General features: G+C 36.4%; 2 protein-coding genes across 8 annotated transcripts in view; one reads left to right on the top strand and one right to left on the bottom strand.

Moving 5' to 3' along the window:
• The window catches only part of CEP44 (centrosomal protein 44), a 35,255-nt gene extending 34,410 nt beyond the window's left edge, over positions 1 to 845 (bottom strand). For all 6 annotated transcript variants that reach the window (XM_006056278.3, XM_045164998.1, XM_045164999.1 and 3 more), the window contains exon 1: positions 379 to 845. The gene's annotated coding sequence lies outside the window, so the exon portion shown is untranslated. The remainder of the gene's footprint in view (positions 1 to 378) is intronic.
• Positions 846 to 861: 16 nt separating this feature from the next.
• The window catches only part of FBXO8 (F-box protein 8), a 38,626-nt gene continuing 12,570 nt past the window's right edge, over positions 862 to 26,917 (top strand). The window contains exons 1-3 of one of the 2 annotated variants that reach the window (XM_006056277.4): positions 862 to 1,083; positions 16,171 to 16,507; positions 18,047 to 18,173. In XM_006056277.4, the coding sequence (XP_006056339.1) occupies positions 16,179 to 16,507; positions 18,047 to 18,173 (456 nt within the window). In that variant the 5' untranslated portion in view covers positions 862 to 1,083; positions 16,171 to 16,178. Of the gene's footprint in view, positions 1,084 to 15,767; positions 15,959 to 16,170; positions 16,508 to 18,046; positions 18,174 to 26,917 lie in introns of those variants that run through there. The other variant, XM_044939686.2, reaches the window with a different exon arrangement.

Genomic DNA, 26,917 nt, shown 5'->3' with positions numbered 1-26,917 from the left:
CTTTCCCCCTGAAATACTCGGGAAAGGTAAAACAACGAAAACATCAACTATCCTCAGCTCTTCCCTCTCATCAGTATTTCCGAGGAGCCGGATTGCTCAGCTCAGAGGCTCCAAAAAGAGGAATCGGTCCGTCCAGGACCCTAAGTCATAACCTATCTGAGAGGATGAGCTCTTCCCACTTGGACGTTATCAAAAGGATACCCGAGTCGGGTTCATGGGCAAGGCACATCTAGGGCTTTCCTCCTCCCACTTAATTTAAAAGGTTAAGACAGAGCTGTTTACTTCCACCTCTCCCAGGCCTTCGGTTAGTTAGGGCAGCGAAGAGAGGCGACCCCCGCCAAATCCCGGGCGCAGCCCGGTCGGCTCCCCCGCGCTCACCCAGAACGGCCCAGCAAAGAAAGGGCTCCGAAGGCCTCTGGCCCCGCACAACGGGCAAAGGAGGTGGTAGCATATGCAACCCGAGAACCCCAGGAGCCCAGCCTCCAGCAACGAGTCCCTGCGGCCCGACGCCGCTGCCGGGGAGCGCTTCTCGCGCCGACCGTTTGTATTCCGAGCACCGCTGCAGGATCTTCAAAGCTCTCGGTTCCTCCACGTCCCTGGATTCTCCGCCGCAGATTCCACAGGATGTCTAGCCAGAGCCCTTGGAAGACTAGTCCTGCCGAGAGGTTTTTCTACATTCAGTCAGATCCCAAGGTGCAGATTGGAAGTCTGCCCAGTTCTGAGGCTCAGAGGGCCTCGAACTGGGAAGTGAGAAGCCGAGACCCCGTGGCGAATCGTAGACCATGGAGATGAAAATACTTTCTGAAGCCTCTGAACCCTAACGTCACTTCCGGCAACAATAGGAAACATCAAAACTCGGCCGCTGAGGGGGCTGCAGCTTGAGGCTCTCTGAGTTCGAAAGGATCCGGTCCTGTTTCTGGGATTCTCCCCCACCTCACCTCCACCGGCGTCAACAAGTGAAGTTTGAACCGGCTTCTCCATGGCCTGGGCGCCAGTTCCCGGCTGAGTTGTTTTCTTTTTGGCTGAAAGCCCCCGCCCAGAGGCCGATTCGTCGCGGCGGCGGTGGTATCGCAGGTCGCTCAGGTAAGGGCGTCACCCTACGTATTTCATAGCTCTTGAGTCTCTTCCCTGTACACCCCTACTTTTCTCCTCGGAAATACTGACAACCGATGCTTACCAGTTGGCAGAAACTTGCCAACCTGTAAGACTTTGGGGCCAATGACAGAGCAAAACATCTTGAGTGACAGCGGTGCTGGCTAATTAAAATAAGGAATCCGTGTCAGGAGGCGGGAGTAGGTGTGTTCTTGTGTTCCTAGGTCACTGGGGTGTAGGTCAACTTGGGACCCCAGGTAGGGCCCGGCTTCACTCTGAAATAAAGCCGGGAAAAGGCAGAGGTTACTCTTCTAGCCCAGATGTAGCTTTTAAGTAGAGTGGGGTTGGGGGTGGTTCATAAGCACAGTTTTCGATTTCTTACATACTTTCTAGTAACATGAATGCAAAACACGAACATACAGTTAATGTCACGATGGATTGCTAGCTGCTTTAGCTGTTAAACTTTGGTTATAAACTTGGCAAATTCTTAATTTGTCGTCTCGTTTGTTTCTCTGTGACTGGGCTCTAGTTTCTTACATGGCTGCTCAATTAAATATTATTAAAAGTGGATGAAATCACAAATGGATCCCAATCCTCAGTCAGTTAAGGGTTTTACTTTAGGTTTTGTGTATATTTAACAATTTAATCTTTGAATCTACTTCTAACAAGTGGAGTTTTTATTTTCAGGGATCCCAGATGTTTCTCTCCATATCAATAGATCATGAACTTTATTACTGTAAAGTGAAGCTAATTTAGTTTTCCATTTCAGCTTTCCTTGTTTTTTTTTTTAAGTTCGGAGTTGGTGACCATATTTCTGGGATAGGAGGGATTTTTACCACCTAAGAAAATGGTTTCCAAAATTGAGAAGATATCAGAATGAGAAATAAGTTTTATTCTATTTTCAGGTTGAGTAGGAAGCTTGCAATTTTTATCCAAATAACTTGACAGTTTGTCTGAGGTATTGTGCACACTGTGGCACCGGGCTTTCCCTCAAGTGAGCAGTCTAAGAGAGTGAGCGCCCAAAACTCTCTCTAGTCTTTTATAACCTAGTATCGGAAGTTGCCTCCTTTCATCACTGCTGCCAACTGCCATATTCTTTTGTTAGAAGTGAGTCAGTAAATCCAACTCAGTCATTGTGGAAAGGATTACCCAAGGGCATAAATCCCAGGGTGCAAGGGTCTTTAGGAGCCATCTTAGAGGCAGCTTAACACAGTTACCCTGGCTGATAACTTTTAGGAGTTAATAGGAATAACTGAGCAAAATTATATCCAAGAGAAATGCCTGGTTGTAATGAAACAGGCCAACTTAGACAAGAATTTTTCTTCTTGAAAAGGTTTTTTTTTGGAGGGGGGGAGAGTTGTGTAGGGGGTCTTTTTTCCTACTGATTACATAAAGAAAGAAAGGCTTATTGTTTTTCTTGGAAAACTGCTTGAGAAATGGCATGTATGAGAGGAAGGTTTGTCTTTTAAGGATATACATGAGCAGAGTACCTCATAACTGGAGATTGTGTATTCCTTACTGACTGCTATTTTTCATGGTTGAAATGATTTCAAAATAAACATGGGCAAAGATCGTTTTTAAGGTGGAAAGAAGTTAGGATAGGCTAGGGGTGAGCCTTTCTAGTGTAGAAAGAATGTGGCATGTCTATGTTGGTATGAGAGCAAATAGGGATAGGAGAGGTGTGTCTGAGAACAGAACCGCGTTTGTGTGTTTGTTTTTAAGCATTATTAGATGTCAGGTTACATTCTTTCAGCACTACTGGACGCATATCACCAGCACAGATTTTGTCAGTGAACCAAATAAGCTTATTAGACGTGAAAGGTATAGGCTTCAGGGTTTATTATTTTGGCTTTGACCCACTGTAAAATTGCCTATGCTTCTTCCAATTTTGAAAGATGTTGTCAATCCTTAGTAAAGCATTATTCAAGTTTATCTTTTAAACTTCAGGTGCTTAACACTAGCCAGTGTAAATTTTCAAATTGTAGATTTGGCTTTTAAAATGGTGCTCCCTATCAAGTTAACATACTTCCTTTATAGTAGGATATAGTCAATTAACTAATGTACTTTTAGGCCCTTAGATGTCTGCCAAATTTTAAACAGGTGCTTGCAAAAATAACACAGTTGAAATACTTCATTCATAAAAAATATTTTATGGTAATAACTAGATAAGCTAAGCCATGCATAATAATTTATTATACCTCTGATCAGTTTAATAGGGGATGTTTTGTGTGTTTATTGTGCTTTTGAATGGGTTAAAAGTAATTATTTTCCTTACTTCAAGTATGCTGCTAAGTCACTTCAGTCGTGTCTGACTCTGTGCGACCCCATAGACGGCAGCCCACCAGGCTCCCCATCCCTGGGATTCTCCAGGCAAGAACACTGGAGTGGGTTGCCATTTCCTTCTCCAATGCATGAAAGTGAAAAGTGAAAGTGAAGTTGCTCAGTCGTGTCCAAGCAATGAATTACCAATAAATTATCTTTTCTTTGATCACAGAGCATTGAAGTTAGTCACTCAGATTTACAAACTTATCGTTCATTACTTAACCAATGGCTATATACAAGTCTTTTTTTCCCCTACATTTTGATTCAGATTTGAAAATTGAGGGTAATCCATTGGCTGATATAATAATGTGTCCAAATCATTAATATGAAGTCTGTGAATTATTTGTCTAACTCATGTTGCATTTTCATTGATTATTTTACTTAATATTTTAAAACAACTTTAGTGAATACATCCACTTCTAGAAATTTATGTTCCCCATTTATTTTTTTTTCTCATGGTTTTGTTTTTCTGATATTTATTGACATAGATTCTATGGTAAAACTTGAATGAGTTTATATTCTATTTAGGGCAAATGTTTTTATGATGGAGAGATGAGAAAAGACATTTGGTTTCAAGTTTAGGCAGCAGGTTTGGTTTAGATCTATGATCAGCAATTTGTGTATTCTGCAAGAACAGGTTGCAGAGCATTTCATAAGCTATTTGAAAGAAGGAACACGATTTCAGCAAGTGAGCCATGCTTGAAGAACCCCTATTTGCTTATGCTGAGCAGTAATTTGTAGGAGTCACGAACATAGGGAAAAGACACAGAAAGGACACATGCTAAATACACACGTACAAGCACACACACGTCCATCTCTATCATCTCTTCATTTTGTTTTAATTTTTTGGATTTTCTCATCTTTAGAGGATCACAGAATTTTATAGCTGAAAGAGAACTTAGAGATCAAGTTCAAAATTCTCTTTATAGGTGAGGAAAGTGAAACTTCGAGTATTGTGCCTTGTAGTCACAAGTTGAAGGAGCCTAAATAATGCACACATTTTGTGTTAGTCTGTTTTCACTGTTAGATGTTTTCTCATCTCACTTCTGACTTTTCTATTGGCTGCTGTCAGTATTTATTTTATTTTAGGGACTTCCCTGGCCCTCCAGTGGTTAAGACTTTATGCACCCAATGCAGGGGTCACAGGTTGGATCGCTGGTTGGGGAACTAAGATCCCACATGCTACAGGGCATGGCCAAAAATAAAATTAAAAATATATTTATTTTATTTGATACTTTGTCTTTATTTGTATAAAAGTATGTCAGTGACAATGACAGTTTTTGTTTTGTCTTTTTAATTCCACAACTCTGATAAGAGGGGCCTTGTGGTCAGTGGGCATGGAGTGTGCTGTGCCCTGAGGGTTGGGAATGTGCTGCCATGACCACTGCTGATACAGTTGGGTTGAGTAAAGAGTGCAGTTAAACAATCAGTGCAACTAAAAAATAATGCTGGTGAGAAATTCAATAAATTTATTTTACTCAAAAGTTAAAACAGACAGTGGAACATCTCTCTGCAAAAGAAGCTAAAGAAATAAGTGAAATTGAATAAGCCCCAAATTCTCTGCTTTTTGGTTACATTTTAAGTGACATATCTAAATTTTTACACTTGTTTAGATACCATTTGGTAACATTCATTATAGAATCAAATTAAAGAACAGGATAAAAAACCTTCAGAAAACAGTGATATTGTAAATCTTTTTTGAATTTAAAAAAAACTACAAATGGTATGCCTTTTACTAACAAAAAACTGCTCTTGCAGGACCAGATCTTTAAATTTAATGAGTGGGTTTTTTGTTGTTTTTTTTTTATGTGTTTAATGTACCCTGTGACCTCTTAGTACTTAGCTATTTCCCTTTTCTCCTTAGAAGGACCTCCTTGTGGACTTACCCTCCTTCATTTCTCTACAGTTGTTGCCTTTCAAAGTTAGAAGTGTGCTTGGTTATCAGGTTTTTTTTTTTCTTTTCTTTTTCCCCCCTCTCCTCAGTCTGTTTTAAACTACCTTGGTGGTCTGTTCTTTTGGAAAAAGAGAAATAAATGCTGGGGCTGCCAATTTGGTTATAAATGTGGAAAATATTTTCTCACAGAATCTCCCATGTTCTTATGCAATCACATGATAACACTTAGAAAGTAACTAAAAATCTAGTTACTTCCTAGTTGGAAAAAAAAATTGAAAATTTCTAAGGCAATATAAGGGAGTGAATTTCCTCATTTGGTACACAGAGTTTTAGATCTTTATCTGAGATAGGAAATTTCTTATTTGTAAATCCAACTATTTAGACATTTAAGAAATATTGAAAAGTAATGATTTATAATGAGTATTTAAAGTAGCTCATTCATGTCACTCAACACAAACTGGTGATTTAACACTGCTTACTCAGGAAGACACTTTATAGAATCTCCTTTGCTTCAAATGAAAGTGTTCAAAGCAGAATGCTTTTTTGAACCTCCAGACTCCTTTGTGTTCTTCCCATCTTCCCCTGCATCTCATCCATCCATCTAAATGGTGTATGAACCATTCATATCACATATATTGTTTCCACAGCATGTGCTGTTTGAATCCTTAGTGCCATAGAATTACTGAAAGCAGTAGAGCAGTGTGTTCCTTTAGAATAATACTTTATTTGATGTTTAACTTGTTACATAGGGATGTTTTGATTAAAGATGATTAATATACTTTACAGATAATTTTATATTAGATGTACCAGTAGGTATTAATAAAGCAATCTTTAGCATTATTTTGTGGAAAAGTTCTACTGTTTTGAAAAGAGAACAAGATATTACAATAACAGAAAAGTATTGTTCTCAGAAATGTTAATAATTAACTTGATAGAGCTTTTGGTAATTAATATAGTCTATGCTGCCTTCTAAGTGGAAGTGCCTTTGTGCTGTTACAACAGTTACGTTTAGACTGCCACTGTATCTCTTTTTTTAAAAAAATGAAAATTATATCTAAAATATGTCAGAAAAGTTTCTCAGATTTTTGCATTAGAGAAAAGGGAATGAGTCAGGATATACACACTGCTTGACAATTAAAAGATGCCTTTATATATTCAATATATTATCTCAGTTAAGACTGATAGAATCCTGTAATATAGATAGGAGTGATTTCCTCCATTTTATAGGAAACCAAAGATCAGAAACCTTGTTTGAAATATCTGAGGTCACACAGCATATTGTGTAATTGGAACTCCAACTTTAAATTCACTCTCCAAAATAGCTGTGTCAAGAAAACCTACACAGTTCTCTCATGCAGACCTCATATAGGCCACATTCTCTAGTCTCAGCATAATAAAACTAGACATTAATTTTAAAAACCAGAAGGCCTAAATAATTAGATTAAAAAAAGAAAGAGCTCTTCTAAATTATTTGGTCAATGTGTAAAAAAAAAGTACTATTGTTATTGTCACTGTTATTTTAATAGAAATAAGGATAGTAGTTAGGAGATTAAACAACTGATGGTTTTTAAAAATATTTTTTAAATATTTTAAAGAAATTAGATCATTATTCTCACAAATTTGAAATATTATAAAATTATTGTAACTTTTAACATTATTAATATTATAAAATTATCTCCAGCAATCAAAATTAAATCACATTATTTGCTGTACTTTGATTTTTAATGAGTAAACCACTTTTAATGTAGTTTGCATTTATGCTGTTTCTTTATTAGACCCAGAAATAGGCACACATCAATTCTTTTGTATTTATACCTCCACTCGATTATTGATGCATCCTAAGTAAATAGTCTACACATTAATATAATTTGTATGCTTAAAGATTTGTATTCCTTGATTCTCTCTTCTTTTGATCTGTATAGTGTGTTCCACAAAGTCAGAGGTGATTCAGAGGTCATAGATTTTTAATAATTAGTTGGATTTCCTTAAATCTAAAGTAGTTACTATTTGTCAAATGTCACTAGACTTGCTGTGTCCTTGGTTACCGTCTTTAGAGTGTTTATTAGAGTGTCTAGTTATTTAAAGAACTTTATTGTGGCATCATTTGTATATTATAAAATTCATTTGTTTTAAGTGTACAGTACTCTGCCTCCCACCTTTTTTAGTTAATTGTAGATACACATGCAGTTGTGAGAAATATAGCAAGAGATCTCTTGTACACTTTGCTTAGTTTCCCTGGGTAGTGTGACATATTACAAAATCATAATATACTGTCATAACCAGGATATTGAAATTAACATATCTCACCTATCTTATTCAGAATTCTGCAGTTTATTTTTGCTCACATGTGTATGTGCATGTATGAGATTCTGAGCAGATTCACATATTCAGTACCACAGTCAAGATACTGAACAGTTCAAACACCACTGGGATCCCTGGTGCTGCCATTTAAAACTACAGCCACTTCCCTTCTGGATAGTGATGCTGAATGTCTATCATGTAATTATGTACAATTTGTATATCCTCTTTGGCAAAGTATCTGTTCATGTCTTATGTGCTTTTTTAATTGAATTGTTTGATTTTTTTTTTTTTTTTTTTTGCTGTTGCGTTTGAGATATTTTCTCTCCATCTGTAGCTTGTGTTTTTGTTTTCTTCATATCGACTTTTCAAAGAGCAAATGTTTTTAATATCGATGAGGTTGACTTTACCAACTTTTACTTTTATAGTTTGTACTTTTGATGAACTCTTTGCCTAGATGTAGACCCCTAAGATCTCCTTCTCTGTGTTTTTCTAAAAGTTGTATTCTTTTATGTTTTGCATTTAAGTCTGTGATCTAGTCTGATGATTTTTTGAAAGATGTGAAATTTAGATAAGGTTGATCCAATTCAGTTTTGCTTGTTGTTTACAATTTAAAGATTCATTCAGTCAACAAATACTGCTGAGTGCTTTGTAGGTCTGAGGCACTGTGTTTGGTACTGGATTTTTCCTTGTAGTCTATTGGGTTGAATCATTCCCCCATCTTAGTACTTACAGGCAGTTCTTACTCTACATGGTACCATGTAAACTGAAATGTGTGCTTTTTAGAACCATGGTCTTGCTGTGCAAAGTCCCATAGAACTGTTATTCAGTAGTTAGCATGGTCCTGTACAAGGACTACCTATATATATTTTTTAATTTGTATTTCTTACAGTAATAAAGCACAATACGATAGGTGAGTTCCAAAATTATTGTTGTCTTAAGGTACATATGTTTGAGTAATTCATATTTTATAATCAAGAAATATGCTTAAAAATACAGATCTCAACAGTTGTAAATTGATTTCAGTGATCTAAGAAATGAGCATTTTATACATAAAGCTCTTTATAATTCAGGTTCCTAGGGATGTGAAAATGTCATAAAGATCTATAGTAGAAATTTCCTGTTAATTAATTTAGTTTGTGATACTGCAAAAAGGACTTTTGATATATTGAAGCTTCCCATGAAGTCATAAAGTTTCCATTTCTAGAAATAATCTGTAGTGATTAAAGATGATGATAGCACTGATACTGAACTGCCAAAGTGGTGTCTCCGTTATCACTGACTGATGAATGTATACTTGACTTTATTTGCCAAACTGGGTCAATCTAAGCAAAGTTAGTTTCTTCTAACTTTGTATATTTACTAGATGTTATTTTTCTTTCTCCTAGCAAAAGTAAATGACATCTCCAAATTCACAGATCCTAAGTTCATGAAATTTAGAACCAGGATTGTAACTGTTCAGATCATTATGTCTAGAATAATCAGGTATACTCTGAAATGGAAGAACCAAAATAAGAGTTATCTTTTAAAGGGGGTTGAATGGTGACTACAAAACTACCTGTGATGGTAAATTACCTATGTGTTAGGTTCTCTTAACCCCTCTAAGTTCTTTGGAGTAAGAGTTATTCACTGTTTTCCTGATGAGGAAAATAAGGACCACAGACTATAGTCTAATCAGATTCTGTGTAGGAGTTTGAAGTAGATCTTTTTTCACATCAAAGCCTATGTGCTTTCCACAAGAACAGTAGCTGGAAAGAGAAACTGCAGCTGGAAGCAACGATGGAGGTAATAAGCAGCTGCAGAGGTAAAAGAGATGAGAGTTAGAGATGAAGAAACAGACGGTAAATTGTCTTCGCCAGTTCTGCACATAGGGCTCAGCGGTTAGGAATAAAAGCTTTGGACTCAGACCTGAGTTTGAATCTTTAGTTTTCCACTTGTCAGCTCTGAGATTTTGGTCAAAGTTGCTTAACCTCTCTGAGTCACTATTTCCTCAGCTATAAAATAGGTAGAATAATATCTAATATCTACCTGTTAAGGTTGTTTTAAGGACAAAAATGGCATAATGCAATTAAAGCTTCCACAGTGTTCGGCACAGAGTAAGTATTAAATAAATTGTGGTTTATAGTACAAAAACAATATTATTGTTTAATATTTGTTATTAAATATATTTAAAATATTGTGTACATAATATTATACACAAAAGGAGGGAACACAGCCAGTAATCCCAAGCCTTAAATCTGCACACACAAAATTAAAGGGTTTTCCCTTCTACTTTCTTTAAGAAACATTTCTTCTCCCTTTAAATAAAAATTTTTATCACAAATGGCAAAAATAATTCTTACTGTTTTACTGTTTGCCTTGACAAGGGTCACTTACTACTCTTAAACCGTGATGCTGAACTTCTATCTCCTTAGTGATGGTTTTCAGTCTGTATGACACTAAGCTCAAAGAACAGTACTTCTTAAACTTCAGTTCAGTTCAGTCTCTCAGTCGTGTCCAACTCTTTGAGACCTTATGAATCACAGCACGCCAGGCCTGCCTGTCCATCACCAACTCCCGGAGTTCACTCAAACTCATGTCCATCGAGTCGGTGATGCCATCCAGCCATCTCATCCTCTGTCGTCCCCTTCTCCTCCTGCTCCCAATCCTTCCCAGCATCAGGGTCTTTTCCAATGAGTCAACTCTGCATGAGGTGGCCAAAGTACTGGAGTTTCAGCTTTAGCATCAGTCCTTCCAATGAACACCCAGGACTGATCTCCTTTAGGATGGACTGGTTGGATCTCCTTGCAGCCCAAGGGACTCTCACGAGTCTTCTCCAACACCACAGTTCAAAAAGCGTCAATTCTTCAGTGCTCAGCTTTCTTCACAGTCCAACTCTCACATCCATACATGACCACTGAAAAAACCATAGCCTTGACTAGACGAACCTTTGTTGGCAAAGTAATGTCTCTGCTTTTCAATATACTATCTAGGTCGGTCATAACTTTCCTTCCAAGGAGTAAGCGTCTTTTAATTTCATGGCTGCAGTCACCATCTGCAGTGATTTTGGAGCCCCCCAAAATAAATAAAGTCTGACACTGTTTCCACTGTTTCCCCATCTATTTGCCATGAAGTGATGGGACCAGATGCCATGATCTTCGTTTTCTGAATGTTGAGCTTTAAACCAACTTTTTCACTCTCCTCTTTCACTTTCATCAAGAGGCTTTTGAGTTCCTCTTCACTTTCTGCCATAAGGGTGGTGTCATCTGCATACCTGAGGTTATTGATATTTCTCCTGGCAATCTTGATTCCAGCTTGTGCTTCTTCCAGCCCAGCGTTTCTCATGATGTACTCTGCATATAAGTTAAATAAGCAGGGTGACAATATACAGCCTTGACATACCCCTTTTCCTCTTTGGAACCAGTCTGTTGTTCCATGTCCAGTTCTAACTGTTGCTTCCTGACCTGCGTATAGGTTTCTCAAGAGGCTTAAACTTAGTGCATATCAAACTCGGTTATTTTCCAATTTCACATGCTTGGATTCCTCAATCAGAAGATTACTGTTTACAGAAAGGTTGTGAGATTAATAAAAATAATTGGTGCATACCTTTTATCCTGGTAGCTCAGACAATAAAGAACCTGCCTGCAATGCAGGAGACCTGAGTTCGATCCCTGGGTCAGAAAGGTCACCTGGGGAAGAAATGGCAACCAACTCCAGTATTCTTGCCAGGAGAATTCCATGAACAGAGGAGCATGGCAGGCTATAGACCATGTGGTCACAAAGAGTCAGACAGGACTGCCAGACTAACACTTTTCACCTTTTACCCAGGTTCATAAATTTTAAACATTTTGCAACATGCTTTAACATTCTCTCTGTGTGGAGATTGACATTACTGTTTTTCTGAACCATTTGAGACTAGGTTGTATATGTTATGCCTTAACAATTCAGTATTTTTCCTAAGAATAAGAATATATTAAAAAGTTCATTTGGGTTTTTCTTTAACATCTAACATTACGAACTTTTTGGCCAACCCAATATTCTGGCAAAGCCACTACACAGTTATCAAATTCATTAAAGTTAACATTGATGTAAGTATTTTTACCCAATCTTAGGCTGTATATCTAGTTTTTTAGTTATTCCAATAATGTCCTATATAGCACTTCTTTTTTCCATATATGATCCAGTCCACACATTGAATTTAGATGTCATGTTTTTCAGTCTCCTTTAGTCTGGAATTAATCCTTTCTTTAGCTTTATGGCATTGGCAATTTTGAAGGAAAAAAAAATAGATTGTAGACTCGGGTTTCTCTGATATTCCTTATGATTAGATAAAGGTTATACATTTTTGGCCAAAATACTGTATAATTGTTATGTCCTTCTCAGGGTCCAGAGGCACATATGTTCAGAGGCAATATGTCCGTTTGTCTCTTATTGATAAAAGTTAAGTTTGAACACTTGGTTAAATACTATCTGATTTCTTAATTTCTTTTTGTAATTAATGAGTAATTTATAGGGGCAGATACTTTGAGACTCTGTAAACTTTCCATTCTTTATCAAACTCCAGATTCAGCACTCATTGATAATTCTTGCCTGAATTATTTTTTCTATGATTATAGTAAAATGATAATTTTTCTAACTCCTTATTATTCAGAATTTTACTATAAGGAAGAGCTTTCCTTTCTTCTTTATGTGTTTATTGATCATCAGTGCAGACTCACTCATGGATTCTTCTTTATGTGATAATTGGAGTATCATTCTGTAAGTTTTATTACTAAAGTGAAAGTCGTTCAGTAGTGTCAGACTCTTTGCGATCCCATGGACTATGCAGTCCATGGAATTCTCCAGGCCAAAATACTGGAGTGGGTAGCCACTTCTCCAGGGGATCTTCCCAACCGAGGGATTGAACCCATGTATCAGGTCTCCCACGTTGTAGGCGGATTCTTTACCAGCTGAGCCACAAGGGAAGTCCAAGAATACTGGAGTGTAGCCTGTCCCTTCTCCAGCAGATCTTCCTGACCCAGGAATTGAACCAGGGTCTCCTGCACTGCATGCAGATTCTTTACCAACTGAGCTATCAGGGAGCTATTTATTATTGTTTATTATATAGAGAGCTATGTATTACCAAAGGGCTCATCATTTTCGCTCTGTAAAAATATGGTTTTGTCAAAACAAATGAGCTAACATTTTATAATTATCTGTGAAGTGAACTCTGTATGTAATATTTAATACACCAGCCCCTTGAACTGTGTGTATTACTATTATATTATATGTGCATTATCACCTTAAATATGACAAAACCAGAGCTTAGACTGCATGTGTGTGTTAGTCGCTCAGTCATGTCCTGACTCTTTGCGACCCCATGGAATTTTCTTCCGGAGTGGATTGAAGTGGAGTGGGTTACCATTTCCTTCTCCAGGGGATCTTCCCAGCCCAGGGATCAAACCCAAGTCTCCTGCATTGTGGGCAGGCTCTTTACCGTCTGAGCCATAGGGGAAGTAAATTCCCCAGAGTCCTGTAAGTGCTGACCAGTGGAGTCAGGACTTGAACTCAAGTGTCTGTTCAGTGTCAGAGCATGTCAATACCATGCTCCCTCTGTGACTTGCTTCACAACTTCTGCAATGGATCTCATGTCTTTTTTAGTTTAATCACTTTTCTGACAGTTCCATCCACATGCCACACACCTGTTACCCTAAGGAAGACTGTGAGTAGGATGGAACACTGTGGACACCCTTTCCTTTCTCCAAAGGAGAAATTTATGATATTGATCTTTCTCAAGTGATTTATCATGCTGCGTTCTTCTCCAGAATCCAGAACTGCTTTAAAGGGAAAAAGACATCCCACAACGGTAATTTGCAATATTATTTAGCAGTAGAAGGATAGAAAATGCAGTTTTCTTTGTCTGAATCATGTGTATATGTGCCTCAAACCTCCACCCTCCCCATTAACTTTTTTTTTTTTTTAATCCTAAGAACCATCTGCTGGCTTTACCTCTTTTCTACCTGCTGGATGCTTTCTGAGTCCCTTTATCCAGTGCTCTATTTAAATGATCCCATTTAAGTCCAGAGCCTAGGGAAATCACCCTGATTCTGTGTTTCCTAGCAACATCCCTGAGAAGAATAACAGCTGCCTAACCATATGCCACCATAAAGAGGTAGGGAAGTACATACAAATTGACATTAGATGCCTTAAATCTCGAGACTTCAGACATCATAGTCATCATATTTGATTATTTACCTTTGGTAGTACAAGTGCAAAAGAGAAGAATAAATATAATTATCTAAAATGACAACAGATATACTGTGATGAGCTTAGCAATCAGTTCAATTTCTAGATATGTTCTTGCTAAGATCAGCAGAGAAATGGCTGTGATAAAATTTTTTAAATGTTTATGAGTCTTGTGTCAAAATTAAGCTGTACTTATGTTGTAATATGATAGCATATTTAAACCTTAAGGAAACTTAAAGTTCCTTTCAAATTTTTTGTTGATATTCTGTACTTTTTTCATTGTTAATTTATTGCCTGTGGTTTTGCTTCTTCAGAATGTCTTATAATTGAAATCACACACACGATGTAGCCTTTTCAGATCAGCTGCTCTTACTTAGTAATATATATTTAAGTTTCTTCTGTGTCTTTTCATACCTCATTTCTTTCTAGCACTAAACATTCCTTTGTCTGGATATATCACAGTAAATTTATCCATTCACCTACTCAAGGACAATTTGGTTGCTTACAAGTTTCGGTAATTATGACTAAAGCTACAGGTCCATGTGCAGGTTTTTGTATGGACATGAGTTCTCCACTTATTTGGGTAGATACCAAGGAGCAGGAATGCTGAAGCATATAGTAAAAGCATGTTTATTTTTTTAAGAAACTGTCAAACTGTCTTCCAAAGTGACTGTATTGTTTTGAGTTTCCACATCTTTCCAATATTTAGTGTTATCAGTTTGGTATCTCAATCATTCTAATAGAAAATAAGAATTTAATTATTATAGCTTAAGTACTACTTTAGGAACTGCTACCATAATGGTAATATGTGTTATAAAGAGGAAAAGTTACTACCTTTTGTGGTTTATTTGAAAAAACAAATTTTCCTACATTTAAAAATTATTAATATGTTCCTTCTCTCTATACCTCCCTCTTCCCCCCACCCCCACCCCACCCAATCTCTTTATAGCTTAAGCTTTTGGATTTCCAAGGACGAAGAGTGAAAAATTATCCTGGACTGTTTTTCCTGTTTTAATCAACAAGTAGTCATTATCCAAAAAATAACCCAACAATTCAGTAAATATACATGCTTTTTTAAATATTGAAAAAATAGCCTTTGATATTCTTTCAAATTCCATTCAGTTTTCAAATTTATTTGAAATATTTCAATTTTCAAAAATTATTCCTGATAATTTTCAGAATTTCTGGTCACCAGTAGTCTGGGGGAGGGGTTGCTTTTTTATATTTTGATTACCATTTATTGTAAACAGCCAATTAAAACAAAGCCATATTTTAAGGTTAGGTCATGCATTGAAATTTAATGATTTTGAACAAAAACCGGTTTCTTCCTCCAAATGTTTAAAACTCATACATATTAGTAGAAAAATTGGGTTTTTAAAACAGGAATATTTTATTTGTAAAAGAGATCTTGGAAATAATTTATGTTAGTTAAAAACACTTCCTGGTTTCATTTTTCTCAATGAATTTATTTGCCGTGGAAAAGTTACTTATTTGCAAAACCAAATGAAATGGAAAGGCTAGACCAGTAGCCTTCTAAATATTTGCATATAAGGAAGTCTGGTATTTGTAACAGATAAATGTAGAACTGCTCTGGTGGGAGGTGGAGTGGAGGCACGAGAGACTGGACCACCCCCTCCCTTTCTCCTGCCTTTTCCCAGGGACCTCTGAGGAGTCCATAGGACCATATGGAGAAGAACTGGAAAATTGATTTCAAGATTTGTATTTAAAGCAGCAACAGAACCAAATAGTCATCACTGAGCTCTTTATCGTGGAGTTCTAGGTGTCTAATTTATAAGGTTTCTGAATTAGACTTCAGGGCCTATGTTACATTTTATTACAGCCTACAACTTAAGAGCAGACTGGCAAGAATTAAACGAAAAGCCTGTTTCACAGCTGTTATGCATCTGGGAATTTGGTTAAAAGGGGCTAGCTTAGCTTAGCCTGGGTTGTGATAAAAAGCAGTGTGTAGGGACCTTTTAAATGAAGTCCTGTGCTCTGATCAGAGTTGTATTTAATACTGGCCCATAAGTCCACATAATTATAATTTTGTAAGAGTCTTTAGGACGTCAGTAACTTTTAAATCTTACCTTGTGAAAAATGATTATGTCACCTGTGGATTTTAAAAGCAGTTAGCAAACCGAGATAAAGGTGATAATCAAACCAAATAGTTCTCCAAGTCCAAGTTTCATACTTACAATGTTCTGACTGTTCTTTGTAATTTGCTATTCTATTTAATATGTTTTTAATGTTAAAACATGTTAATTCTGATAAACGAATGCTTCATGTAGACCTGTAGTACTGCAGGGAAAGGCGGATTACTTTCTTAATGGAGCCTTACTCTATTCTGGCTTTTCTCCCAGGCTTGCAGATGGGTCAGGGGCTGTGGAGAGTGGCCAGAAACCAGCAGCTACAGCAGGAAGGCTACGGTGAGCAAGGCTACCTCAGCAGAGAGCAGAGCAGGAGGGTGGCTGCCAACACCATGTCTCACACCAGTCATCGCAAACACGTCCAGGGGGGCATCGACATATATCATCTTCTGAAGACAAGAAAATCTAAAGAACAGGAAGGATTCATTAATTTGGAAATGCTGCCCCCCGAACTAAGCTTTACCATCTTGTCCTACCTGAATGCGACTGACCTTTGCTTAGCTTCCTGTGTTTGGCAGGACCTGGCCAATGATGAACTTCTCTGGCAAGGGTAAGTTCAACTTACCATATTTGACCCAGATATCACTAAGTATAACCTTGCCTAAATGCTTTTTTTTTTTTGGAGGGTGGAGTGCTGCTTTTTTCCATTTTAATATTCCCATCAAATTTAATTTATGGTCCTATATTTAAACTTTGTAAAAAAAAGTTTATTTCTATGCTTATCAGAACGGGATTTAAATCTGGATTGTTCATTTCTAAGAGAAATGCTTCCTTTATGCCTATATCTCTGACTCTTGGATTTTTCTTTCCTTGATAAATTAAAGACTGGATTAGTTTTTGTATTTTAATTTAGGGGAGGTTCTGTTGCTTTTACATAGCTTAGTAATAAAAGTCAAAAGCTATGGGACTAGAGTAAAGAGGCTGCTAAAATAAAGATAATTTTCTAAACAAGTTACTAAACTCCCTGTTACAGAATCATCTCATTTGGCTGGGGAAAAAAATGCAATGATATAAATTAACTATGAAGAAGATATTCCCATGTAAAAGTGAATATTCTGCCCACTTTCCTCAGAAATTTTGATGTTACAGGCTGAGACAGTAACTTTCTTGTTTTCCTGCAAGCTCTCTCTCTCTCTCTGCTGTGCGTGTGTGTGTAAAAGACAGAGAAAAGAAGGAAATTTGGAAGTTTGAGTCAAAAATCAATAATATCAGAAAGTGAAACTATGGTATCCATCCAGAATTTCTAGGAATTGTAACAGGATGAAAGGTTAGCTTTCAAATAATAACCAGTAGCTAATGCCCCTGAACAAAATTGGAAACAAGTGTCCCAATGTGTATTAATAGAAACAGTGTGTTTTGAGGTATTTTAAGTATTAAGATTTTGTAAAGTCATGTTTAGCTCTGATAGTAAAGAACCAGTGTTTTAAAGCAATATCCTAACATATACTAATCTTAATGTTGCAACTTTTCATTTAAGTATTAAAGTTACAGCATTACAGTTTCTCCCTCTGCCCAGCAGTTCCCCCATCCCCCACTCAATTATATTTCACAGTGGAGCACATAGTTGTTTAATTCTGTTTAGACTCTTGGTTAGTACTGCAAGCTCGAGAGTAAGTTCCTTTGATTCAGATCCTGCCTCTACACAAATTAGCTGTGTGACCATGGGCAGCTTTTTTATGGTGTCTGTGTTTCTTTATCTGTAGTGCCAAATCATAGGATGGTTGTAAAGATTAAGCAAATTAATACTATTAAAATGCTTTAAATAGTGCCTGGCATCTGTTAAGCACTTGGTAAATGTTAGCTGTTATTATTCTCATCATTTATGTTTAACTTCAGTGGGACTCGAATATTACTAATCTTTGTAATTCACATTTATTAAGTGTTGTCAGAATTGCTAAATTGAAGGCGTTTGTCTGTTTTACTCTAGTAAATAAATAAAGCAAGCATAAAATTAAGCAGTTTATACTTCAGAGCTGTAAAATCCAATTTTATATCATTTCATATCACTATTTTATCATGTATATACATCTTTAACTTAGAAGATTCAATCTGGTCATGTTTTCTCATCTGATTTTTATCATACTTACAGGCTGTGTAAATCCACTTGGGGTCACTGTTCCATTTACAACAAGAACCCACCTCTAGGATTTTCTTTCAGAAAATTGTACATGCAGCTGGATGAAGGCAGTCTCACCTTTAATGCCAACCCAGATGAGGTAAGTGAAGAATTTGAACATTTGTAACTGTTGAACTTAATTGCTCCAACATAATAAATTTGCAAGTAAAATTATAAGTCTCTCAACAAGACTTTTGAATCACTGTGAAGCCCAGTATTTGGAGTTATTGCTGTATGACTTAGTCATTTCTTTCTTCCTTACTATGTCAAGTACTAATCTTACTCTCTGTTCACTTTGTATGGCAGCTTCCATGACGCACATGCAGCCATCACCTACATTTGGTTGAGATACCACTACATTATCAGTTGAGAGCACAAAATATATTCATCAGACTTTATCTGCAACATTTTCTTCATTTCCTCACTTCCACTTAGTTGTGATTATCAGAGGATACAAAGGATATTTTTCTAGTTCGTGACACATCAAAATGTCTTTAAATATGCCTTTAAAAATCTTAATCCCATGATAACATAGAAACAACTTATAGATTGTTATAAAATTGCATAATTTTGCATTAGTTATCTGATTCTTTTTTTTCTTAAGACAATAAGCAAACACAAATAAAGAAGAGGGAGAGTGGGAGAATCAAAAAGCGCTGCTTGAAATGAATTAATTATTTAATCCTTTCTTAACATATGAGTGATCAAAATGTGAAGATAGTTCTGTCACTGGCTCCCCTTCTCCCCTACTCTTATTTCAATATATTCTGGAAAGGTTCAGATTTTTAGAAATGTTTCTTATTCTTATAAATCTAATAGAAATTATGTAACACTCAGAACTATGACTTTTGGGTGGATCATTTAAGTCTTAGCCCCACAAATACAGTAAAGTATATATGTTATAAAGCAAATACGTTATAAAGAACAGATATGTTATATTTGTTCTCTTCTTTCACCACTTTTATTTTCAACGAATAGAAGACATACTTTTAATGAAAGTAGAATGATTTATTAGAAGTTAAAGTTCAAAGTATACATTTAAAACCAGTATAATATTGATGTTGCCAGTTTAAACAGGTCATATGACTAGTGTTACAATAAGAAATATTTTGCATTAGTATCTTGAGTTAATTGAATGATGATTACTAGAAAATTGAGGCAGAGGGGTATGGTGTTTTACTCTAGATACGTGGGAATCAGGAAAGGCAGCTATTACAGGCCTGTCTTATTAGGTCTAATTTATCAAGTCATACTGGCTCCAGTCATGAATTATGCCAATATTGAGCAAAACTGTCATCCCCAATTCGTATCAGTTGCAAATATTACATTCTAAGGAAAGTGTAACTCGGTAAGTACTGAGTTGTAGCTTTGCAAAGTCAGAAAAGTTGGATATAACTGCTCATATTGATTATGGTAAGTAGTCATTCCTTGCTAAAAGAGTACCATTTTTAAAATAAATTATAAAGCATCCTTTTTATGCAAAAATGAAAATATAGATAGGCCCTTATATACTAGAATATTATATGGGTAGTTTTAAATATCTGAATTGGAAAAATTAGATGTCAAAGTATGTTTCCATTTTTGCAGCTACATATATCAGACTATAGAGTTCTTTTGTACCTCCTCTAGAATATTTGGGGCGGGGGGGGGGGGGGGGGCAGAGAAAAGAGGTAAGATTAAAGTCCTCTTTATCTGATAATAAACTATAAAAGTCAAATGTTTGCTTAAAGAGGGGATTCAAGTTACTAATTAAAAATAAGATTTTTAGATCTTCAGATTTTTACTTATCCATCCTACCTCCCATTGTTATTGAGAGTTGGCTGTATTTTCTTTCTTTTACTCCCTGGCCTGATTCAAAGATATCCTGGAGCATTCCAGAAGTATTGAATTCACTGTTCTGAAAGGGGCACATACTGTTATCAGGCAGCGTGGAACTAAACCATTCAGAGTGACTTTGGTTCCAGAATTCTGCTTCTGTGCTTTTTTGAACATCACCCAGGCTCTCAGCAAGCAGCTGTTGCCTAATAACAAAATAGAATTCTCTCTTGACCAGAGTACCCTTAGGACATAAGTAGGCATGGAAGGACATTGAAGTATACTTGTAGGTGCAGGGAAATGAGAAGTATTTTAATTAATATTCCACACTTGCTTTCATTGACTGATAAATAATCAATGTCAGTTTGGTTGCTTAACCAACCAAAATATAATCAAAAGATCATCCTAGTAGATGTTTTTATACAGAACTCACCTACATGAGTCATATTTCAGCCAGGTCTTAGAATGACTCTGGCCATGATTTTTTCGTGCTAGCAATCAGAAAGTACCTATGCAGGTTGATTATTTTTCCCCCTCACTGGAGCACTGTCATCAGATGTGTTATTTGGGTTTATTTAAGCCTGAGAAGTAAATTAATTACGTTTGATGTTATGTTTAAATGTAAGTGGTGTTTATTTTAAGTACCTGAGATAAGATGTATATAATTGTTCGATATTGTAATAAATCTACTTTTCCATAATTTCTAGTTCTGTACTTAACATTTTGATAGCAAGCATCATTAAAATATTATAAAAATAAGAATACTTACAGCCACAGGGAGCAAGATTCTCCAAAGGACATCGTTCATGTCACGGATATGGGTAACCAAACTCCACAGCAGCTGCTGGCAGTGGCTCATGGGGTGGGGGAGAACTTCTGCAGAGTTTGTGGTACGATGTCTAGCACGCTGCTGTTATATGCATGATGTTGTGATCTCAGCTGTTTGTAAAGTCTTGATCTTGTGCATGAGCTTGTGTACCTTGTGGCAGGTGACCACATTCTAGTAAAGGAATGTGCTAAAACCATCTGTTTACATTAGGCCATATTTCCCCTGCATGTACAAGTTATGTGTGTGATTTTATTCCCCAGCATTATTATAATAAAGTAATTTTACTTATCAACCAGTAACTTATTCCATTGAGTAATAAATGTTTTCTTGACATAGTTATTTGTAAATTTAGAGGATGAAATTGGTAGTGAACATGGTTTAACTTTATAGGCTTATTTTTGTTTCTATATATGTTTATAAATTTTTAAAATAACATCCTCATTAAAGTGAAGTCGCTCAGTCATGTCCAACTCTTTGCGACCCCATGGACTGTAGCCCACCAGGCTTCTCTGTCCATGGAATTTTCCAGGCAAGAGTACTGGAGTGGATTGCCATTTCCTTCTCCAGGGGACCTTCCTGACCCAGGGATCAAACCCGGGTCTCCTGCATTGCTTCTGCTGCTAAGTCGCGTCAGTCGTGTCCGACTCTGTGCGACCCCGTAGACGGCAGCCCAACAGTTGCAGGCAGATGCTTTACCGTCTGAGCCATCAGGGAAGCACCAGTATCCTCACTGGGGTCAGGTAAAGAAGTCTTTTTAAACACTGTGTATAAACACATTTTTCCTGTGTTCATGTAGAAAGAGCTACATGCGTACAATTATGTGTATTTTATTAGACAGGTCTGGGATAAAATCTATTATGAGAAACATTTTAAATTTTACCTAACCATATATTTAGATGTAAATGTGTAAGCAAATTATTTTCAAGGGATCATCTTTCTTTTGTTGTTGGACCAGCTAAAATACAAATAGGAAATTTGGAGGAGTTCTCCATTATAGAAAAGGACTTGGGTGTTTGTACTCAATTTTTACATTGTCTCATACATAAAATCTTACTTTTTTGTTCCAATATTCAGCACCAAAATGTTCACTGCCATGACTTCATACCATAGAAGCAATGATGAACAGTAACTATTTTCCTGGAGGTAGAAAACTCTGATATTATCAGAAAGTACACATTCCCCAAATGTATTTTTTTGAATAATTATTCCATAAGATAATGGACATAGTCAAAAGATTTCCCAAGTCTAATAAATTTGATCATGATAAGTTACAGTTAGTTGGCTTATTTAAAGAATAACTTTTCAAAGCCTTTATAATACATTGATTCCCATTGTGAATATCTAAGAAGAAAGTGTTGTGAGTGAGTTTATTTGTCATAGTCTCTTTTTGGCGAGGTGGGGTGGAGGGCTATAAAGTAACATTCCGGGGAACACATTCTGAGGTATGCTAGGGCAGATTATCTGTAGTCTTACTCTGTGTGAATGTGTTTCTAAATGAATTAAATAAACCTGGATTAAATGGTGGAAATACCGTTATTCACTGACAGCTATATGATGTTTATTTTACCTATAATCTCCTTTCCTATTTAAAGTCTATGGATCTATAATTTTTTTGTTCTCTTTCCTTTGGTCTGATAGTATTAATTACAAAAAAAAAATAATAAAACAGAGTTGAGTCTAGACAACCAAGAGCTTTATTCATGTTCTATATTTTGATTGTAGTCAAACATGTTAAGTGTGGAAAATAAGGGTGGGACATCAAACCTGATAGCAATATTGTATTCAAATAACAACCTGTAGACACTGATTAAGTATTTGTATCACTAACTTGGAATAGATCATTCATCAACATATCCTTGGTGTCTCATTCTCTACACTAACTCTATTAAATCTCCTGCACCAGGGGGTATTCCCAGGGAAGATTGACAGGCCACAAAAGATGCTTTTTAGTTTGGCAAATGTACCGCTTTTTGGGGTTTTATCCCAGCTCTGCAGGCCTTGAAGTTTGACTTTATCTTTCCACTGAAGTTAGGTCAGTCTCTCAGGAATAAACTTAAGCCATATAGTAGAACCTGAGCCAGTTTGACAGTCAGATGGGTGTACTTTAAACAGTGCCTCATAGCACAGACAGAGAATGCTTAAGCTCTTAGCTAATGTCACAAACTAAAATATGTCTAGGAATGATTGGATCCTCACTCTCCTTCACTGTCCTGCTCTACTCAGTACCACATTTTATGATGTACCTGTAGTACCCCCTTTCCCTGTATGGTTCATCTAGGTGTTTTTGGCTTGAAAGAACAAAGAACCTAATAATGGTTTAAGCTGGATAAATTTATTTGCTTCAGAAGACACCCAGAATGGGTATCCCAAAGTTGTTTCAGTGATAACAGTGGGAGCTCAATGTGTTGACTGGCTACCACTACTCAAGGCATCACATTCTCATATGAAAGTACCCTCAGCACAAAGATCAGCAGCAAACTCCTCATATTCCTTATGCTGATTAAAGAGAAAAAATTCTTTTCTGGAGCCTTCAGTATGCTTCTGCTCATTTCTTATGACCCAAACTGAATCACATGAACACCTCTAGACCAGTGAGAACAGAAGGAAAGGGTTATGCTATTGGCTTAGACTTAATATGACTTAGCAACTGTGGCTGACATGCTAGAAGCAGTGAAAGAGCAAAACGGCCTTTGAGCAGGCTTCCAAGAGTCTGCAGCACTATTTTCACTAGTGAGCCACTTGAAAAATGTGTGATTCTACTTCCCTTGTTCCTGGGGCTCTGCTGGTTTAGAGACATTAATAGTCAAGGCAAGAGTATTGACACCAGAGGCACAACAATGCAAATTGCTTGCAGAGACCACTCTCTCACTGTTTTAGGTCCTCCTGCCACTGAACAAATAGACCTAAAGGGAGGAAGAAAAGGTACAAGCGTAGGTAATTATTCTGTGGTTGAAGTGACTATACTTAATTACCAGAAGGCAATAGTTACTGCTACACAGTGTGGAAAAACAAAAGAATATAAGCGGAACTCAGGAGATGTCTAGAGTTCCTTCCAGTTCCACTATATTCTACTGTGAAAGTTATTTTTTAAAAAATCCCTGTAGTCCTATATGGGTAGCATTTAAATCCCATCACTTAGATACCTCACTAGATAAAGACCCTCAACAGCCGAGAGCGCAGCTGCATTCCTCAGGAGTTGAGTATAGATTATCCCAAGCTAATCATGTTGCTTTCATTCCCTTTGGCTTCCATGACATCCATGTAATCCAGTGCCAATCTGTGAGATTGGAAGAAAGAATACTGTGTGCTCTATGTGCACATGTGTACTTCTGGGCATGGGTGTGTAGCGATGTAGTGATAGAAATACCTCTGACCTCCTTGCAGCCATGTAGGTTGTTAACACACCCAGACAGACACACTGGAAAGAAAGAATTGGGTCTGTGTTCTGTGTGTGAGCCTAAAAATCCTAGAGCCTTAGTAAATTGGGACTTCTTATACAAGGCAATAAATCACTGGACATTTTTTGAATTGAGGTTCCTGCTCTTTGTAGTTAAAACATACTAATGCTACATAATCATTATCACCCAAACTCATAGGAGTTTGACATGTAATTCTGAACCAAGTTTTTCAGAAAAATAGACATTGCTGGTTCTCATTAGCAAATTAATTTTATCTCCAGTTTGCTGATGAGAATTTATTTAGAGCAAAAAGAGCTTGTTGACAATGAGAGGAATCCCTTACCAAATATACCTTCTCTATAAAATATATATACTCAAAAGACCTAAAATGCTCCCACTCATTAGCAAAATCCCTTTACCTTGATCATCCTTAGAGTCAAAGTACGAAAAAACTCTGCCTCTCAGACAGAATATTAATTAACCTCTGTCTAGATAACTTAATAACCTTCTACCTGGTACAGCTAGTCAAGTCATACTAAACTAAAATTAGTCATACATAACTAAACATTTAGTCATACTAAACATTAAAACTCTCTTAAGGGCAACATGATGTATATGTCAGTATGTGCATATGTATGTATGTTTCTGTTTCAATCGGATCTATCATGTGTTGGTTTTGTCTGGTGTCTACTAGATCAACTTTATTTTACACTTTGCCCTGACCATACTGTATCTTTGACCATCCTCCCATACCCTCTCCTGTCTCCAAGTCATTCCCTCACGTGGTTTAGAATCAGTCCGCAGAAGGATATTTATAGACTTGGCATAAACCTTTCAGAAGCTTCAGAGAAAATTAGTTTTCCAGGACCCTTTCTAGTCTGTATCTAATTGAAAAAGATTCAGGACTAAAGTATTCCACAGTTGTTTATTTATCACCCAAACCACCTGATGGGCTTTGCTTTTGTTTTCCTCTGTATGTTATAGGAAACACTAATTTGCTACTGGAGTAAAAGCATACTGAAATTAATGCACAGTGTACTGAGAACTAAGAACTAGAGGAAAGAATAAAATTAGTATATTTTAATTATAATATTTTTGACACCACAGCACTAATACTTCATATTTTAAAATAGGAAATGCTAAAAATGAGGGAGATTTTTTCTTTGTATGAATTTTGTTACCAATTTAGATAAATGTTCCTAGAAACTTTGCAGTATTGTATTTATATTTTAAATACATTTCCAAGAAAATTCTGTTTGCCTTTTATTTCCTTATTATACCCTATCTGACCACCCTGACACCTCTCCAGTGTTCTTCTCTATCTGATGTAACCACAGTTTCACTGAAACTTGACATCACTTTCTAGATTTAAGTTCTCAGCTTTACCATCGGAAGTAGTTGTCTCCTCTGAATGTCTTTCCTGAATTTGAAATTGTTGCTACCCATGTCACAGTAGATGTCACTCAAATATGACTGCTTTATCAGAAATTGAAAAGACAGTATTTCCTCAATTATTGGATGTCATCAGTTGCACACCATCTATCAATTTAATTGCAGCTTTGAAATATGGAAGTATTAAAGAAACACTATGCATTTTCAACCAGCTAGTTGTGGTGTACATTTATCCATAAGATTATGTAACATTTTTCCCTTTTCTATATAATAAAAGTCTTAAGATCTTTCTGAACCACTTATTAGCAGTTAAATATATCATTAGAATGACATGTCGCGTTTTATTTTTGGAATAGTGATTTCAACTTTTATGAGTTTATAATTTGAGGTGTTTATGGTGCACCTATCTAATTCATAGGTTTTAGATACTTTTTTTTTCTTTTTTATGTTACGATTGTCTCCCCCCCCTCCCCGCCCCCGTTTGAATTATATAATCCTTACAAGTTTACAGCTTCTCTTGAAAGTCATCTGGAAGCTTTATACAGAAAGAGTTGAGCATTCATTCAACAGATATTTATTAAGTATCTCTCCACTTCCTAGGCATATGACTTTGGCCTTGGGCAAATTATTTACACCTTCTGTGCTTCAATTTCCCCAACTCCAAAATGGGGATAATAATAGTATGTATATCATGGTGGTGTCATGAAGATTTAATGAAATAGTATGTGTTAAATGCTTAGTGCTCACCAAACTGTAGCTTTATTTTATACTGGAAGCACAACTGCACGCACCATAGTATCAGTGGCAGGTACTGCTCTAGGTTAGGGGTTCTTTGTCTCCTGGAACTTTTGGATTGTAGTAGATAAATATTTGACACCTGAGTAATGGTCCTTCATCAAGTATGTATCAGAAACACCAGCATCTTCTAGCTTTAGATAGTGATAAACTTTGCCTTTAATTTTGTTTTCTGACATCTGATGAGCAGTTTTTGCGTATTTTAATAATAGTTAATGTTATTAACCGTAACTTTTTGGTTCCGTGGTAGTGCTTAGTTTAATCTTTTAAAAGACATTTTAAGCAATAACTTGAGGTACATACATTATGCTCAAATTTAAACATGTTTGGGCTGAAATAGTGGTAGGATGAACAGAGACTTCAATTACATGAAAAAGTATGCACATGTGATGACAGCAAAACTACCATTTAAACCCCAGCTTCTCTATTAATAAGATTTGGGTTTTTGAAAAATCTTTTTTTTTTTATTTCAATGTCCTTTTAAAAGTATTCATTTGTTCTCAGTCAGGAAAACATTTAAAAAGTCTTGTTTATTTGAAAATTGCTTCAGAGCTGTTAAAATATATTTATAAATGTATATTCCAGATAATATAAAATTGTAAGTTTTATTTATCA

Source organism: Bubalus bubalis, chromosome 3 (genome assembly GCF_019923935.1).
Source record: "Bubalus bubalis isolate 160015118507 breed Murrah chromosome 3, NDDB_SH_1, whole genome shotgun sequence".
Classification (NCBI taxonomy): domain Eukaryota; kingdom Metazoa; phylum Chordata; class Mammalia; order Artiodactyla; family Bovidae; genus Bubalus; species Bubalus bubalis.
The sequence above is the reverse complement of the archived record's forward strand: the minus strand, read 5'-3'. Positions and strand labels throughout refer to the sequence as shown.